Source organism: Triturus cristatus, chromosome 1_1 (genome assembly GCF_964204655.1).
Source record: "Triturus cristatus chromosome 1_1, aTriCri1.1, whole genome shotgun sequence".
Taxonomy (NCBI): Eukaryota; Metazoa; Chordata; class Amphibia; order Caudata; family Salamandridae; genus Triturus; species Triturus cristatus.
Window position 1 is genome coordinate 1,071,920,144 of NC_140579.1, and position 19,914 is coordinate 1,071,940,057.

Genomic DNA, 19,914 nt, shown 5'->3' on the forward strand with positions numbered 1-19,914 from the left:
GTCTCCCGGCCATGAGATTCCGTTGCGGACTACGCCCCAACCTCAACCCCAATACCCCATGCGTCGTGAAGCTAGACCTCACGTCGCGTCAATCCTTGAACAATTGGAATATCAGGGAGTAATCGAAACATGTGTGTCACCTATGAATAATCCTTTGTTCACTGTGACGAAGCCTAACAGGTCGTACCGCCTAGTTTTGGATTACCGGCACCTTAACTCTCATTGCCGGACCTGTGCAGTACAAAACACCCACAGTTCGGCTCTCGTCGATAGTCTCGTGAGAAAAAGGTTTAAAACCACACTTGACATTTCCAATGGCTTTTACAGCCATAACCTGTCCTCTCTTAGTAGTGAATGGACGGCGTTCACCTCTGGTGGCAAACAAAAACAATTCAAAAGATTACCAATGGGCTATAAGAACAGCCCAGGAGTCTTTGCCGCTCGCGTGGTCTCCCTCTTGGAGGGTATAGACCCGGATGCGTACTCGTACGTGGATGACATTTATCTCACAGATGACGAGTTGGACCCGCATCTCCGTCGCGTTGATCGCATTATTGTTTTGTTTGCAGACTTCGGTTACAAATTCAACTTTGCGAAGTCACACATTGCGGAATATACAGTGTTGTTCTTGGGGTACGAACTCAACAATGAAGGTCGAGGATTGGCTCCGCACTTTCTAGAGAAGTGCGCATGCCTCCGTGCTCCTACTTCACTGAAGAAATTACAATCCCTGCTGGGTTTTCTGAATTTCGGTCGAATTTACATCCCGGATTATGCCCAGCGTATCAAGCCGCTTTATGCCTTGGTACAACCTACTTTTTCCAAATCTTGTTGGCTGCCAGAGCATCCAGCTATATTGCAGTTATTGCAAGCTGATCTTCTTGCTTCTAAGTACTTACTGACACGTGATAACCACACTAACCTGGTCATAAGAATAGTGCGATACCGTCCCCATTGCTTACAAATCTCACTTGTACACTTCAGCTGAACTGCGTTTTTCCGCTGTCGAGAAGGTTCTGACAGCAGTGCAGATGGCGATTCTGAAAGAACGAGCGCTGTCGCAAGGAAAACGCATGTTGGTGGTAACACCCTATCCTGCCCTTGAGGCGGTGACAAAAGCGAGTGTACCGAATTCTAAAGCTTTGCATCCAAGGTGGATACAATGGGCCACTTCCTTGACCTCGCCGGACGTCACTTTTATCTTTGACGCGGCACTTCAGACTCAGGAGTTTTTGCAGTATGAATTCGTTCATCCGGCTCCTCTGTCCTTGCGCCCGCTCGAGGATTACCATTGTGTCATATACACTGACGGTTCTGCGCAACCCGCAACTGGATCAAAGCACGCCTATTCAGCGGCTTGCGCAATTGTAGTCGGTACTTTCGTAAATGGTGAATTCCAGTCCGATGTCGTGCATACGCAGTCATTGGGTGATTGTACCGCTCAGTTGGCGGAGCTTCGTGCTCTGGTGCTTGCACTGGAGTTTGCTGATCCCCGAGTCACTACGCTTATAGTGAGTGACTCCTTTTATTGTGTTCAATCTTACAACGACAATCTACATTTTTGGTCTCAGAATGACTACCATGATTCCAAAGGTAGCACTATTAAGCATAAACTGCTTTGGGTTCGAGTGGCAGATCTTAAAGAACGTCTGCCTCTCGTGAATGTAACTCTTGGTCACCAACGCGTTGGTGTCCATGCTGTCGGCAACAGCTTAGCTGACGAGGCAGCAAAAACAGCAGTGGCGACATACTTAGTAGCAGCAGTTACAAGATCCAAAAGTAAGATCGATGATGACATCTTGGCAGCTATTGCTGCTACAGAACAGGGAACGAAGCCACCAAGAGGTTTCCCTGCTCGTTACCATTATCGCTTAAGTCCTGATAAAGTCCCATTAGTGAGGATTAATGACGTTGGTGACAGATTGATTCCCAACGCGGACTGCAGACCTTCTTTGATATTAGCGGCTCACGAGGGCATGGCGTCCGCGCATGCCGGCGTTGCAGCTACTGTATCTCTGCTACAACAACGTTACTGGTGGTGCGGTTTGTACAAACAGGCCAGAGCTTATGTTTTTAATTGCGACATTTGCCAGCAGATTAAACCTTCAACTGCGGCGCGCCCACCACAAACTCAGTTGTACATATCTAATAAACCATTGGGTTGCGTTTATTTAGATCACTGCGGTCCTTTTACCTCTGATACTGCGTACAAATACATCTTGGTTGCAGTTGATTCGTGCACACGTTTTCTGTGGGTGTGGCCACAAAGGAGTGCTGATTCTCGCACTGTCATAAAAGATTTGCGTGTCTTTGTTGGGAGTTTTGCATGTGGTACCTTTCATTCTGATCAGGGCCCGGCGTTCGCCTCTAAGGCGTACAAAGAGGCCATGAGAAATTTGGGGGTCCAAGTCAAATTTTCGTCTCCATACCGACCTGAGGGTAATAGTGTAGTGGAGCGAATGAACCGTGACTTAAAGCAATCTTTGACAGCCAGAGGTTTGGGTACTGGCCGGAACTGGCTAGCCCACTTGTATGACGTGCAACGTGCACTTAATAATCTCCCTAGAAGGTCTCTGGGTGGGCGGACCCCATACATGATACTCTTTGGTGTTCGAATGTTTGTTCCAGACCTTGATGGTCTAGACATGGCGGCGTCAGCCGCACCCTTTGACGTAGATGAACACTGTGCTGTATTGCAGAATCTTCAAGAAGCCAGAAACAGTCTAGCGAAGGAACACGTACCCTCCTCGTCTGAAGCTGAACTTCAGATTCCGGTAGTCGGCTGGCTACCTCGAGTTGGTGATCTGGTCCGTGAGAAGGTGGAGAACAAGAAGGAGTTTGGCCCCTCTTATCGTGCACCGGTTCCAGTGCTTGGAGTGCAGGGTACTAGAACAGTCATTTTACCTCCACTTCCTGGTCGAATGGATAACAGGTACATTTCGATTGACAATGTCAAACTACAGCGAGTGGCAGATTCTTCTTAGTATGACTCAAGCGGTTTCCTGCCCTTCAATGCTGAGAAATTCTGCTGTGGCCCGAGCTTCTGACACAGTGCCTGATGTTGCCGTCGAGATGCATGCCGTTACTGGTCCCTTGTTGCCACAAACACCTAGTGGTGTGCTTGAAGAAGTTGAGTATGCTTATCCTGCGGATGTTACCTTGCCTGTTTTACAATCCACCACAGTTGCCCTCTCACAAGACTCTTTTGATTCTTGTTCAATGACTTCCATGGCCCCGTCCAAGGTTTCGATTTTTGTGGCTTGGTTCAAAAGACATTTTTTAATACCCCCTTGGACTTACATTTGGCTGGTGCTCATATGTGTTTTTTTGTTTATGTCCATTGGCTTTGTGGTAGTGTTTTTTAGACTTATCAATGGACACTACCTGAATGAACGGTCTACGATTCGACTAATTAATGGAACTTTGGCCCCCCACTCCTCATCACACATTATGAAGAGGGACCAGACTTTTGTGAACATTACTGCCTGGTCTGTACGTGATGAGATCGCTTGGGATGCCGTTAAATTTCAAATTCATGGCCCCACTGAAGTGATTAATGTGCCAAATGTATTTCGTGTTTCTATGGGCGATGTCGTTAAACAGAACATTCACTCAGATGATTGGGATGTTCAAGCCATAGAAGCACTGTTTTCTGATTTGAAATATTATGCTGCATTTGATGCTGAGGATTTGTATTTAGATACTGCTAATTATGATGAGCAATTTTGTTATCAACATAATGGCACGCATTTCCTACACAAAGCAAATACGTTTAGAAATGTTGTAAATTATACACAATGGGAACACTGCCCCGCCCCTAGGATGGGCAGCTCTGCCACGTTAGTGGAAAATTTCACTTATTTTTCTGATTTTAGTGTGTCCAGTCCGGCCTCCTTTTATTTTAAAGTTGCGCCTGAGTCTGCTTCTAAAGTTAGACTGACACACACCAAATTGTTGTATTCCAAGTCCTTTATGGACGAGTTGGCAATTGGCGGGTATGATCTGTGGAAAGCTACAGTCGATCTTAAATCGGTTTGGGGCTCCAAACGATGGCAAGTACAGGGAACAGAAGCTTTGCATCGTGCCTGTCTTATCCCGAATCATATGTTGTTTTTAAATTCCTCGATTTTTCAGACAACCTGTTTTGGATTGGCTACGTCTAAAAAATGTAATTCTACCTCCATTCCGGATCTGGGTGCTTATCCCAATTGGGGTAATCATACGGATCTATCACTTGCTTTGTTGCAGACACAGGTTTCCAACACGTCCTTCAATATTTCTGAATTGAATCCGGAAGGGTGGTTGGTGTGGAAAACGAGTTCAGACTCCTGTCAACATCGGTTTCTGGGTTTAAAGCAGGGGTATACACAGGTTCGTGTGGACCCCCGTTTTGAATCTCCTCACACTGTAACTACTTACTCAGTAGGGAAGTTATGCCAGTCTTGGCTGCAACATTCCACTTTAGCGTCTGTTAAACTTCATTTAGCACGATTAAATGACAAAATAGATTTGAATGATTTTGTTAAGGGTCCTGCAGTTGGCAGGCCCAAACGATGGGTGTATGCTGTTTATAATGAAGTTTGGAAGTTATCACAAATTGAGGCTGCATCCAGATTACGTGCTATTGATCAAGCCAATATGGAAAAAGTGTTGGCTGTAATAGATAATAGTATTAACACCCTATCTTCTAGAATTTATACCTTAGATAATATTGTATCATCTGTGGTTGACATTGTGCAGGATGATTTGTCTGTATTGTATCATGGTCAAAATCAGTTGCGTTCCATTATGCAGTTTGCATGGACGTTGCAAACTTTAAAGGCAGGGAAAGTCCCTTGGGATTACATGAATACTTCATCTTTGTTCCTTCCTTTTAATTTAACAGCAAAACAGCAATTCATGTCCATGAAAGATGCTACATATTCATTGCTACACATTGAAAAATTAGAACCTTTGCCTTTCTCAGTTGCCGAATTGAATTCTGCAGTGTGGCTTGTACATGGGTTGATCACATTACCGTTTCCCCTGTTTAAGTTTAGTTTGTGCATGAAACAATTTGCTTGAGGCAGATACGAACAATTGGGTACTGCCTTTCTGCATGAAGTTTGGTCGCTCCCTTTCACATACAGATGTGTGAGGGACGGCAAGGAGGTTTACTTGAAAGGTGAAGAGTGCACTTCCACTCCGGATCACTCTGTTGTGTGTAGGCACATTCAATTGCATGGTGCATGTAATGTGCACGCCCCTAATTTAGCTTGCGTCCTGAAAGGGATTCCTGTGCCAGTTATTACTCCATCTTTTACGCTGCTTGCTAACGGTAGTTATTTGCTGTTAAATAATGAAGCTTGCTGTGGAATGTTAGTGTGAATTCCCTACATAGTGACTGTATCACAGAGAGTAGTTTGCTGTAATAATGTCCTGTTCCCACCCCCGCATGGCCGGCTCGATGTATCCATCTGGCCTTCCATTCCAACCTTGAAAGCAGAGTTCAACAAGATGAGCAGAATAAGGGCTCTATTGTCTCAAAAAGAAGTCGCGTTGACTTCGTCCCGGGAAACATTTGTCCTTCACGTAGCAAACACGCGAACTGAGGTGCAAGCGCTTTTAAATACTGATCTGCCGCTTCATTTTGGGACTCTGATACAGACTATCTTTAATGCCTCATCCACAAGTGGCATAGCTCATTTTTTTTAAATTGTGGGCTCCGGCCTCGTGACCTCTTTTCAATCTATTTTTGGAGTGATCCCGGCCTTTTTTCATTCTATTTTTTCCAGTGTCTTCGGAGGTCTCCCTTTACTTCTCGCCCTCATAGCTGGAATACTGTTGTTGATCTGCGCCCTGGGCTATGGATGCACAACTTGCGTCACACGACAACATGTCCCGGCTGCTCCATCTTCGTAACCGGATGCTTGAATTCTATGGCACTTTACCACTGGCAACTCTGAGCGTAACCTATGGATTGTCCTTCCGGTTTGCCTACTTTACTTGTGTGCAGCCAGTCTTTCATTGCCTAGATTGTCCGTTCCAATGGGCTCTGGATTTGTGTCTGTCAAACTCTGTGTCTCCTGACCCGGATTATGATCGGCTAATGAGCCCCTTAGTGGCTCATGAGTTGGACTGTTCTGGTGTCTGGGTTATGGCCTGTGCAGCAGCGCATGGAGTTCTTGGGAATTGGGACATCGGAACGGCTGCGATTGACTTCTTAGCAAGAAGTTATCTTGAAGAACACGCCAGTTGTCCTCGTCTGGTGCTGGAGGCTCCGGTGGTTGAGGAGCATGTATGTTCCTTCCCCGTCCTGAACTGGATGGCAGATAATTATGCGGAACATTCCAATGATTTCCTCTTGGAAGCTGTTGCAACTTATTGTGCCGATACATTGATGGCTTGACTTTTGTACTTTCATTTCGTCCTACGTCCGTCGATGATGTTTTTTAATTTTTTATCCAAATCTCCTTGGTTTTTTTACTCCGTTGTAACTTTTTTCTTTGGTTTTTTTCTTCGAACTTTTTCACTTCCCTTAAATGGACTTATAGTTCGTGCCCTTGGATCCGTTCTATCAAACTTGAACTCTGCGTTCTTGCAAGTGCGCCCCTACTGGTTAGTGGTCCGATCAAGGGGGCGTGTAGTGAAGATCGTTATCTACCTATGTACAATGCTAAGTCAGCATAACCGCGTTAAATGTTAGAAAGCCATCTTGCTGCTTTTGCTGCTTTTGCACACGACACTGTAGTCACATGTTATTAAATTGAGAAATGCTTACTCGACTTTGCTTCACATGAGAACTGTCTGTTGTTAACATCCCAAACAGTGAGCAGCGACCTTGGTCTGTACACAGTGTAAAAGAAACAGTCTGGGTCGCTAGACGGTGCATGTTGTTGAGTTCAGGTTGATCGGCCCACTAGTTTAGCCATAACACGCACGCAGCTGCAAATACCTGAAAGTCGAGTGCTTTTAATATTGCAGTGTTACATGTTTTCAACACATTCGGAAGAAGAGCGTTCCTAGGAGCAGAGCATAGCTGATCCTGTGATGTGAACTCTCTGAGCTGATCTTTACGGTATGGGGTTCCCATTCAAGCCTAGAGACCTTTTATTAGTCTAATAATACTATTAGTGTGTTAGAGAAAGGAAGGTGGCTTAGATCCACTGTCATTTTAGTATGATTACTCCTTTCATTTTCTATGGTATTGTAACTATGCTGATGGTTTTGATTTTAATCGTTTGTCTGCTAATGTTAGCCAAACTGCTGCATCTTAGGACACGAGGTTTATAAAATAAACTCTTTAAACTTTTACCGTGTCTCTGTTTATTCTGTTGTGGACTGGTACGAGAATAATTACGAAAAGGTATTTCTGATTCCCACCATTCCTGAGAAATATACTAAGTCGCTTGTTCTGGGTTGTCTATACATTGGGACCACCGAGCTAAACCTCGGATAACGAATGGGACACTGATGCTGGCCGGATGAGGGGTTCTGGGTTCTGAGGTGAGTTTTTGGTACACCGCAATTCACTGAGGGCCTGGGTTCCTGCGCATAGTTCTGCGCATAAGCAGAATCCCTGCAACAGTAGAATGCCTAGATACAAAAACTAATCTGGAATTGGTAGCTTTTGGGTGCGGTGTTAGTAGATGTTGTCTGTCAAAATATCTGGCTCGTTTATATGAATCTCGTATAAGACGTTTGGGATATCCTCGTGCAAGGAATTTCTTCTTCATCTCTTCAGATCGTGCATCAAAGTCTTGAACATTGGTGCAGTTCCTGCGAAGTCGCAAGAACTGTCCAAACGGGATGCTGGTCTTCTGTGTTTGGGGATGGTAACTTTCAAAATGAAGTAGAGTGTTACGTGCTGTTGGCTTAACGTATAAGTCTACTTCAAGGTGATCTATATTGTTTTGGATAAGAATATCCAAGAACTCCACTTTGTTGTTATTGAAGTTGGCTGTGAAACAAATATTATCATCACATAAGTTGAGCCAAGATATATAAGTGGGTAGACCATCTGGATCGGCTGTCCAAGTGAAAAAGACGTTGTCTATATATCTGGACCATGATGTTACAGATTCACTGAACGGGGCAATCTCATTATATACAAATCGAGTTTCATATAGGGCCATATAGATATTTGCCACTGTTGGGGCACAAGATGCCCCCATACTGACTCCTTTAGTTTGTTTAAAAAGGGAGCCGTTGAATTCAAAAGTGTTTTCAGTGAGTATCAAAGAAAGACAGTCTAGAATAAAAGATCTCGGGCAATCAATATCAAAAGTGTCCATGAACCAAGCCACGGCTTCCATAGCTCCAGCTTGTGGAATATTCGAGTATAGGGCTGTGATGTCCATGGTAACTATCAAGTGGGAGTTGGCATTGAATGGCAAATTCTCTACCTTGTTTATAATGTCTCTGGTATCACATACATGTGAAGGGATCTGTGAGACATAAGGCCTTAGAATGGTATCTACATATTTGGATAGTCGCTCCGTCACAGACCCAATCGTGGTGACTATTGGTCTGTAAGGGGGGTTAGTACTGTCATTATGAATTTTGGGGATTCCATATATTGCAGCCATTTTGGGTTCTTGATTATTGAGGAATTGCCATTCCTTTTCACAAATCAGTTCTTGTCTTAAAGCTTGAGTGGTAAGCTGAAGTATACTGGTCTGAACTCTTTTGGTAGGATCTTTCTGTATGGGTATATAATGATGCTGATCACTCAGCATTTCTTCCATCTTGTGAATATATTGTAGTTTATCTAATACAACAATGCCTCCACCTTTGTCACAACATTTGATAATCAGATGATTATTTTGTTTCAGTGATTCAAGTGCTAGATGTTCTTCACGTGATATATTGTATTTTGGGGGAGGAATGTGTTTAGTAGCCGCTGTAAGTTTATTAAAGACTACATGTTCAAACACAGATATTTCAGGAGCCACTTGTTCAAGGGTAGGTAGAAAAGTGGAAACTGGTTTGAGGCCTGACTTGTTATCCACCAAGGTATTATCTTGGTTGCCTTCAGAAAAACTTTGGAGCCTGATCTTTCTGAAAAAGACCATAAGGTCTTTAAAAAGCTCAAATTTATTGATTCTGCTATGTGGTACGAAAGAAAGACCTTTAGTGAGTAAGGTTTCTGTAGGATGGTCAAGTGGATGGTTGCTCAAATTAAAAATAGGAATCTATTTTAGTCGCGCTAGTATTGCGCATTTCTTGTCACAAGAAATTGATTCTGATTGGGATAAGTATTGGGTGCTTGTTGGTAATTCTGAGGAGAGGGATACTGTTGGTTCTGTAGTTGTTGAAAGTTGCCCCTGAATCTCGGTTGGTATCTCGTTCTCCAGCGTGGCTGTGAATTGCCTCACCTGGATAAAAAAGAAGAGGTACGCATACCTTTGGCATTACCACTCATGTTTGCTCTGGGGCCTTGTGCTTGGTATTGATTAGGTCCTTCATTATCTGAGTCAGAGGTATCTGAGAAGGTAATTACCTTCTTGTTAGGTCTACTCGTGGTATACGGGTCAAATGTTTCTCCACTAGCTTCTGATTGATAAAAGTGTTCCGCTAGATAGGGGTATACTTTTTCCTGACTGAAAAATCTAATGTCTTTATTGAGTTTGTCAGTCTTTCTTTTCAGCAAATAGTCATTATAGGAATTCATTTCTTTTTCTATCTCCGCTAACTTGATTTGAGCTTCTTCAACAGCGTGGCAGCTCTTGAGTTTAGATTCTAGTTCAAAAATTTCCAAGAGAAGTGCTTGAACTAACTCTTTGGCAGTCTCAATAATCAATATCATGTAATCACGTGAGCATCTATTTGAAATTAAAGACCATCGTTCCAAAAACTTACGGATCTGTACAAAAAGGCCAGGTATGTTTCGTACTCTAAGCCCTTGTGGGATTACTCCTGCCTTGAGGTACTCCAACATGAACTGTCCATGGAGTTCTATTCTTTTTGTTTTTTTCTTGAGTGCTAAGAGTTTTTGACTTTCCGCATTACTTTGCCATGAGGAGGTAGTCGTGGCAGTAGTACTATTGGAAGCAGATTCACCAATTAAAGACGCAAAGTCTTCATCTGTGAATCCGAATGTGAGTAATTTGTCCATAATGAGTTCAGAAAAGTAAACTCTAGAATAGGTACTAGAAATGATAACTATATGTGAAAATGACCGGATCGAAAAGAAAACAGGAGAGTGGAAGGTTCAATAGATAGAAAAAACTAAACTAAATGAATGGTATAGATTGGAAAAATGAGACTAGTGAGTGAAAATATTAAAATATGAAAGAACCCCGCACAGACAAGCTGTGGAGACAGTATTTGAAAGAAAAAGGGGGTACCCCTAATTGGTAATCCTAAATCAGGGCAAGTGAACATGTGTGAAAAAACATAGATTTAGGAAACAATATTTTTGTCTTGAATGAACCTAGACAACAAAAGAGCATGAATCTTGAGAGCAGCAATGGTGTTCAAAGTATTACAAAAATGATGATTGTTTATATAACAAATCTTTAATTTTTATATAGAAAGAAGATTCAATTTTAAATCATACATATAATAATGAAAATAGTTGACATTGTTTCATTGTTATGACTGAAATAATCTAAAATGATAAATTGCATGAATAATCACAAAGCATGAAAAATATAATAATGACACAATGATAATAAAGTTTGGAATATTTTTCAGAATCCACCAAGTATGTCAATGGTACGGCCTTAGGATACTTCCAAAATCCTACGCGCGTTTCGGCTATGTGCCTTCATCAGGGGGCCATAGAAATGATTCATCAAAGCCTGAATGAAATACAAATAACTATCAAGAACATGCCATGTTGTTCAACAGTTCAGATCAAAAATTACAAGCCCATACAGAACACAAAGTATGTGGCATCTTATGATAAAAACATTTAAAATCACTAGTCTACAAATCCATTAATCAATACAAAGAAAAGGTGAGCTTTAAAATCTAACACCTTAAACATTCCCTTCACCAATCGTGACAATGGAGAAACTATACATTTATAATACAACCTAGAACTTATTTAGAATTATCAGCTTTTATATGAAAAGGAAAATATGGAGAAAAAGGAGAATTTAGCGAGTGTTGATAAATGCATAGATACAGGCAGCTTTCTATAGGAGATGACAACAGATAGAATATGTAAACCTAGGATGGTGTTCTAATATATAGGAGAAAAGGAAGAGAAGGGGATGTATAGCTAAATCGCTAATCTGATTCATCAAGAATATTTAGGTACCTGTGTAAAAATTGCGAGATGAACTACAGGTCGATGATTCAGAGAAATGTGGGCCAGAAAATTGTTCAGTATTCCAGCTTTCTGTATGATCTGCAACTATATATATGTAAATAAGATAACACAACCTAAGAAGAATGTTATAGGAAACTTTTGAACAAATTACATCGACGTAAGCAAAGAGTGAACCTGCGTAAAGATGCTATATTTTATATTTCCAAAAATGCCTATATATTGCTGAAGTATATATAATTCATGAACTAAGACCGACCTTATTGTAAAAATGGTCGTAGTTTGAAACTAAGGTGATGTCAGCAGGGTCTGGAGGATCAGGACAATAGATTTTCAGCGACGGTAATGATGCGTTAAAGGGGTCAGAAAACTAAAGAATTCAAATTTATGTTAAACCTCCTTAACATTTCTGCTGTGCATGTTGGCCAATTCTGAGATTTGGTGGACTTAATCGAAAATTGCATTTCAGTACTGTGGCAGTTTAGGTTTATACCAATTGGTGATTTATTTTTCCTCCTTTCAGGTTAAGATCTCCTATGTGAACTTTGTAAACCACTGTTACGTGGACACAGAGGTAGAGATGAAGGAGATCTACACTAGCAACCACATCTGGACGCTTTTTGAGAATTTTACCCTGGACATGGCAAGGGTAGGTAAAAAAAGGGATATTGCTCCTGACTCTATCATTTTCTCTTTACTTAGGGATGGGCCTGCTATGGTAAAAAGACTCCAGGCCTAGCAGGCATCTGCTCAGTTCCTCTACTCACAGCACCCTGCTTCCTTCTTAATAGCTCTCTGCTATCCTTGATTATTCCCCGATTCTTGGGCGCTCCTTTAACATCCCATTTAGATTATCCAGTGACTGAAATTTTCACTAAAATGAAATGAACGAGGGTCTTAGACTTCAATTGTAATGCAAGGAACAAAAATATTTTCAGACAGGGTAAGAGAGAAAATTGTTACACACAAGGTGAGCGAAATGTGCCTTGCGCTCTCCAGCCGAGAGTCCAGTGCTATCTCCCCCCCAGACCCTGTCTGCTGCCTGTTGACTAGGTTGGCGCTATACAAATACCACATTCATGTATACATATATAAGCACATCATCTCAAATCTCTTCATCTCCTCACATACTTACATTGCCCCACCTCTGCTAACCAGTGACTCCACTCCATTGAGCCTCCACAGGACATAGTCTTTCTTGATTAGCCTGCCAAATTGTGGACTCCCCTTTACCCGGTCAACAATATGACCTCTCCCCCCTCATTTGCCATTTCACTGGAGCATAATCCACAACCCATGTTTCCAACCTCGATGGACATAGAAATTTCTCAGAGCAGAAATCAGGGAATTCAAAGAAGTTGGCAAATAAATATCTGACACCAATTCGATGAGACTATGACAGTGAGGTAGGAATGCACTGGCACCAGATAGAGACTCATTAATACTGGACAGAGACAAACTTATGCCAGTACAGGGTCATCCCGACAAACTGTTATGAACACACTTACACCAGAACAGGGAGTACTGATGCTAGCGTAGAGAATCACTCACACAGTTACAATCTGATTCTGGAATAGGACAACTTGGGCAATGGGATAGGGACACACTGACACTGGGGCAATTACACTAGCAGCAAGACCAGTGTCTAATTTGAACCGGTGGTTTCCGGTGGTCGGCACCGGCACTTATTTGTCAACTCCAGCGCTTATAGCGCAGACTCGACCCAAAGGTATTGGAGTGCTTTTCATGAGCACCAGTTAAGGACACATTCATTTTTTGTAGACATGGGGAGATTAATTGATTTGCCCAGAATCACAGGATGTTGAGCCTACGCCGAGACTCGAACCTGATTCTCCAGCTCCAAAATCATCATCTCTTGCCATTACGCCACATCCTCTCCCCACTTGTAGAGTTTTATGGTTACTAGTTAGTTCTGTTATAGGCAGCACTAATAGGAGCAATGGGCTGGTACAAACTGCCCCCTGAGGAGAGTCCCTGCACTTATTTTTTCACAAATTGACCACTGAGCAAAAGGGGGCATTATGACCCTGTGATAGAACCTTAGTGACTATGTAATATGGTCAAACTCTTGATGGAAGCGGGACACACTGAAGGTGGTTATGTATAAACGGACACTGGGAATGGGACAAACAGACAATGGGAGAGAGAAGTGCTCTCCTCTGCAGATTCTCAGACGATCATTATCATGGACAGAAAAAAATGGCAAAAATGTAATGTGCATAGTGCAAGCAGCACTTCCAGGGAAGTATAAGATTCAGAGTTTATGGCTCAACATTACAGACCCGGCAGAAGCGTCCAGGAGGAGAAATCATTGCATCTCTGGGTCGAAGGAGATGAGGTCATGTCAATAGTGGAACCCAACAGGGAACCACATATTGTACCACCGATCCTGACTCTTCAAAGCCTCAGCAGTAATGCCAGACAGTTAATGAACTGTCACCCATTGTCCTTTCTATATACCCCCCGACAAGGACATGGCAGATTTAGAAGTGACTGAACACAATTTGTCCTTCCAGTCTGAACTCTTCGCTCATTTCTCCTCCTTACCAGATCCGTGCCACACTCGATCACAGGGTGGCCTTAAAGAAAAACTCTCTCAAGGGGACTGGTGCAATCTGCCTGTGGCACCACACAACTCAACAACTAGCAAAATGATACATTGATGCTTTTCAGTATGTACATGGGTTTTCAGGCAGGTAATGCATGTTCTACAATCTAAAAAGTGATTCCACATGGTAATTATTTGAATGTTCCAAAATTCAAGTTGCAATTAGATAGAGGTTTGTATTGTGTATCACGTTGCAGTATATGTTGAGATACTTACATTTTAAATAGGTGTTTTACATAGGGATTCACTAGGCTCGTAGATGTATACATGCTTTGCTATGGCATTAGTATTGTCAGCAATCCATGTGATGTCATAAACTTGACTGGTTGGACGCTTTTGCAGCAGCTCACATAGTCAGTCTGAGGAGAGGCTCGAAGGAAGTGATGCAGGTTGTCAAAGCTAAATGCATGAATCTCCTCTGCCTGGCGGGGGTCAGAGGATACGTCCACGGTGATACCAGAGAGATAATAGAGGTGTTCTAATCAGTTGAGGGATTTTATTCTAAGATGAGTGCCAACCTGCGAAAGAGGCACTTCTCTGGAAGCGCAGAAGCCCACCACTTAAGAGCAAATAGTTCAAGCTTTGCGAATGACGTCATTCCTAAGAAGCGAGGGAGTATTTCAGCCCGTGGCAAACTCATATGCAAGCTGAGAGCAGGCCTGAGGAAGCCTTCTGAATCTGCACATGTGTCTGAAATTCATGTCACAACGACACTGCTAAAGACAGGGACCTAGGTTCAGTTTTGCTTTTCCAATCCATGGATGTCAAGGCAGCTATATTTATATTTTCACAAGTGTGCAATGCAGTTTTAAAGCCAGAAGAGGAAACTCATCATAATTAGTATATCCATACCACACCTGAAAATGAATGTATCTCATGAATGCTTTTATGTGCATCTAGCATCAAATACCGATTCTAAAATAAGTAAATAAGGAAATGTAAAATGCAGTTATAGCAACAGCTGAGAAGCAATAAAGGTCTTTGAACCACTCTGTCTGTTGTTGATCTGGGGAATCAACAAAGTTATAATTTCAGACCTAACAGAAGGCAGCAGAAGATGTTTCACTTGCGAAACGGAATTGGAGATATGATAATATGGAGATGTTGGGGATTTCCCTTATTTTTATATTTAGGGCAGATCGCACTTAAGCCTTCATAAAAAACATGTTCTCCAAAAAAATATCCATGTTAAGTTTGCTTACTTTTTCCCAAGTGTTGGGAATTGGGAAAATACCCATGGTTTGGGGGTTTTCCAAGAGGGAACCGAGAAAATAGTTACAATTTGATAAAATTAGTTGTTTTTTTAGGAAAAATAGGTGAAAGTGCTGTGCAAGAAAAGGTGTGCTTTTTCTCCAAAACCTGGCAACAAGAAAAACGCATAGCTGCAGTAATATCACCCTCTTTCCTGCCTTCAGAAGCTGGCAGATATGCAAAAAACTATTTTTCACTAAAGGTTTTGCATTTTACTAAGAGATGGTCAATAGTTCCTATTTTTGTGGTTTCTATCTACTTGCAGTTTATGAGGAAAGAGGTAGGCAGCCCATGGGTGAACCCAAAAGCTATAATGTTTGGAAAATTAGACACAATTCTGATATCAGCAAAGGTTCCTTTGTGGAGATCGCTCATAGTTTTCTCACATGAACTAATAATTGTATTAAGACAACTAGGGAAAAGTAAGTATGGAAAAAAAGGGTGATTTTTTTTCTCCATTTTTTACATTGATGGCCAATCTATACTTGTAGCATACTGTTAAGTTTGTAAGACTCGTCCAGTCGCAGAAATATGCAGTGTCTTTATGTTGTCGAAAACAACATGCTACCCAGAGTCATCAACTGAGCTGTGACATATGATTTTTTATAGTGTTTTGACCATGCATCACTTCAAAAGGTAAAATTTAATAAACAAAAATATTCATAAGGGTAAGGTATGCACTTTTAAAATGTGCCTAAGAGTATGTGTTTAGGAATAGGGGTATTCATAATGATCTGAATTTAGCGTTACCCTTAACAACAGGTGATTTTGAGGGGCATTTTAGGAATTGTGTTGTTTTGTGTAGACTGAATTGCATTCGAAAGCCAAATATGTAAAGAAATTCCATCAATATTAACTAATGTCCTACTAATCTGCATTCTCATACCTTTCTTGATAAAAACTGTACCTCACATGTATGAGTGGGCCTATTGCACAGGACAGGAAAGCCACAAAAACAAACCATGGAAACGCCAACATTTTTTATTTGACTTTCATGGATTCTTGGGATGGGGTAGCTGTGGTATTTAGGAATAGGGGTTGATTGGCACTGCAGGTAGGCTACCAACCTAAACATTTTTGAAACTTAGACACCCTGGGGAAGGGCAGTCCAGGGTGTAGCAGCCTGCATGATTCTCTCTACTTTTTCACACCTGGGATATCCTCCAAAGGTCTAACTTTGACTAAAATTAAAGAATATCCTAACATTTCCATGAGGAAAGGTTCTGGAATCTGCTTTGATCAGCAAAAGTCTTACCACCCAGCATTCCAACACATCTCTCAATAAAAAGAGTCCTTCACTTGTGTGAGTGGGCCTATCACATGCAACAGGAAAAGCCCTGAATTGCAATGTGATACATCAAGATTCTTCTTTAAATTTCAATCATTCTGCAGATGTGGGTAGCTACGGTATTTGTGTCTGGGGTGAGCAGCAACCAGGAAACCTTACCAAACCTAGAAATGTTTGAAAACTAAGAATAGGCTATGTTACAACGCAAACTTTTACAACGCATGCCTTTACAACGTGGTTTTTACATCACAACATCCATTACAATGCATGATTTTAAAACGCATGCCATCAAAATGGATTTTTAGAAACTACACTTACAATGCATACCATTACAACGCATACCATTACAACACATACCATTATAACGCATAATACTTTTAAGGCAACAGTAGTGTAAGTGTTGGATAGTGTAGGGGTAAACATTACTATTCCCACTCCAGTGAGTGCAACAGTAGGGTAAGTGTTGGATAGTGTAGGGGTAAAAATTACTATTCCCAATCCAGTGAGTGCAACAGTAGGGTAAGTGTTGGATAGTACAGGGGTAAAAATTACTATTTCCCATTACTTACCTTATAATGCTTTGTAGTGGAGGTGCGCTCGCTATATAGAGTCCGAGCTATGGGTACCTCCGTAGGCATAAAAATCATGACCTGGAACGTCAGGGGGCTGCACACGATGAACAGACGCCACAAAGTACATGCCTATCTGACAAGGAGGGGGGTCCAAATAGCCTTGCTTCAGGAAACCCACTTGACTAAGACTGAAGGGGCTGCGTTACAGCGCCGTTGGAGGGGTCAGGTTTTCCACACTACGTACTCGGCCTTTGCATGGGGGTACATTGATATGGGTGCGAGCGGGGGTTCCCTTCCAATGTGTACAACAGATAATTGACCCTGAGGGGCGCTTTGTGGTGGTGGTGGGGCGTCTGGATGGCCGAGATATCACTCTAGCAAGCATATACGCCCCCAACGTGGATCAGCCGGCTTTCTTTACACAGCTATCTCAGAAGCTGGCGCGGGTCTTGACTGGTTCTGTGTTGTTGGGGGGAGATTTTAACAGTATCGCGGATGTGACCCTGGATAGGTCTCATCCTCCCCTTCCGGACGCCTCCTCGCATAGAATAGCGGAGGTTCGCCGCGCTTGGCAGAGGCGCTGGGAACTGATAGACACTTGGAGGACGCATCACCCAGGGGAGCGGGACTACTCTTATTTCTCTGCTCTACATGAGCTGCATGTTAGGCTGGACTCCATTCTCTGTTCCCCAGATGTGCATGGAAGCATCAACATGAGTGAATATTTGGCCAGGACAGTGTCAGATCATAATCCCCTTCTGGTGTCCCTGAATTGGCTGCGAGCTCGGTCCGCTATTCCAAGTTGGCGCCTTCGACCAGAGGCACTGGAAGACCAGGTCTTCCGAACGACAATAGGCACGGCCATTGACGAGTATTTCCAGACCAACAATGACACGACCGGTAGCATCCATAATGAGTGGGATGCTTTTAAAGTAGTGATAAGGGGCCGATGTATTGGAGAGGCGGTCGGGGTTCGCAGAACCCTGTTGCATGAGGTCCAAAAGGCTGAGCAACAACTCCGTGAAATGGAAAGGGAGAGGCCTGAACGGGTGGAGGGACAGGAGGGGCTCCTGGCGGCCAGGGAGGGTTTGGCAACCCATGTCGAACGTCTGCGCTGTTTTAACTATCGGGCATACGCGGTGCGGGCGCACGCTGAGAGGGACAATTCCGGGGCTCTACTGGCCTGGTTGGCCAACCCAGCGCGCAGAGGGATGCCGGTCCTGGAGTTGCGGGATGGAGATGGGGTGGTACACTACGAGCAGCAGGCTATTAATGCCCAGTTCCTAGAATACTATACCGTCCTCTATCAAAGTCAATTAGACCCCCGGGCGCTGGAGGAGGCTGACTTCCTGGATATTGAACTCCCTCGGATTGAGCCGGAGGAGGCGGAGACACTGGGTCGGGACGTAGAGCTGGGGGAGATTCGGGGAGCGATAAAGCGGATGGCCAGGAATAAGACCCCTGGCACAGACGGGCTCCCTATAGAGTTTTATGCCGCATTCGTGGATCAGGTGGCCCCCCGTTTGTTAGCCCTCTACAACAGGTCACGGCGGGAGGGTTACTTGCCTCGCACTACCAGAGAGGCAATAATCGTACCACTTCTCAAACCGGACAAACCGGCGTGGGATCGGGCTGCCTATTGCCCCCTCGCAATGCTTAATCTTGACTATAAGATTTTAAGCAGTATCCTGGCCAGCCGCCTCCTGACCCACATGACCATTCTGGTCCACACGGATCAGGCCGGGTTTATTCCTTCTCGGAACACGGCCATGAATGTTCGCCGCTTATGTCAGGTGCTTCATAACCCAGGGCACTTTGAGGAAGAGGCATGTATTTTATCGACCGACGTGGAGAAGGCATTCGATAGCTTGGAGTGGCCGTACTTGTTTCAAGTTCTTAGGGCGTTTGGCCTGGGCGAGAGATTTGTGGACTGGACAAGGATTCTATACCACCTCTCGACTGCCAGGGTTCGCACGGGAGGGGTGATTTCAGAGGCCTGCAGTGTGGGCAGGGGGACGAGGCAGGGATGTCCCTTGTCTCCCCTCCTGTTTGCACTGGCGATAGAGCCCCTGGCGGTGCATGCCCGGTTGGGACCCTGTTTCCGGGGATTGGAAGGGGGGGGTCAGGTTCATCGCATCGCCCTGTACGCAGATGATCTACTAATGTTCCTCGCCAATGCTGAGGAGGAGCTGCGGGGGTCCCGTGAATTGTTGGGCAGACTGGGCTGGGTGGCGGGCCTCAAGGTCAACTGGAACAAGACGTGCCTTTTCCCTATTCGGGGGGGTAGAGGGGCACCCCCAGGTGTTGCAGAGGTGAGGTGGGAAAGCAGCTGCTTAACTTATCTGGGGGCCCGGATCTACCATGAGCCCCATGATCTACTGGAAGGGAATATCGGAAGGGCGATGCGGACCGCCAGGAGCAATTTTGAGTTCTGGGGGACTCTTCCCCTTTCAGTGGCGGGAAGGGTGGCATTGTTAAAAATGGTCACCCTTCCACGCCTTCTGTATTACTTCGGCTCCCTCCCCCTTTGGATACCGCGAAAGTATTTCACCCAGCTTAACGCTATGACCACGGGGTTTTTGTGGGGGTCTGGGAGACGCAGAGTGGCGCTTACTACCATGCAGCGCCCCAGGCGGGAGGCGGGATTCGCAGCCCCTGACTTTGAGGCCTATTACCATGCAGCCCAATTTCAATGGTTTACTAAATGGATGGCCAGGGAACTACGCCTGGACGAGGGCCGCGGGGACTTGGGTCTGGATCTGCGTCAGCTCTCTCGGACGCTTCTCCAGCTCGCCCTACGAGAGCGGGAGACCCCGAGGGAGCTGTGGGTGGTGCGGCAGTGCTGGAATCGGGCGAGTAGGAGGGCCAAGATGAATCCTCCGTATGCCCCGGAGATTCCGTTGAGGGTCTGCGAGGC

The 19,914-nt window shown here is 44.0% G+C and overlaps 1 protein-coding gene across 1 annotated transcript in view; it reads left to right on the plus strand.

Annotated features, from left to right (window-relative positions):
• The window catches only part of ITPR3 (inositol 1,4,5-trisphosphate receptor type 3), an 895,552-nt gene that overhangs the window by 624,709 nt on the left and 250,929 nt on the right, over positions 1-19,914 (plus strand). Inside the window, 1 exon segment of the mRNA XM_085647149.1 lies at positions 11,781-11,906. Within this exon segment, the coding sequence (XP_085503275.1) occupies positions 11,781-11,906 (126 nt within the window).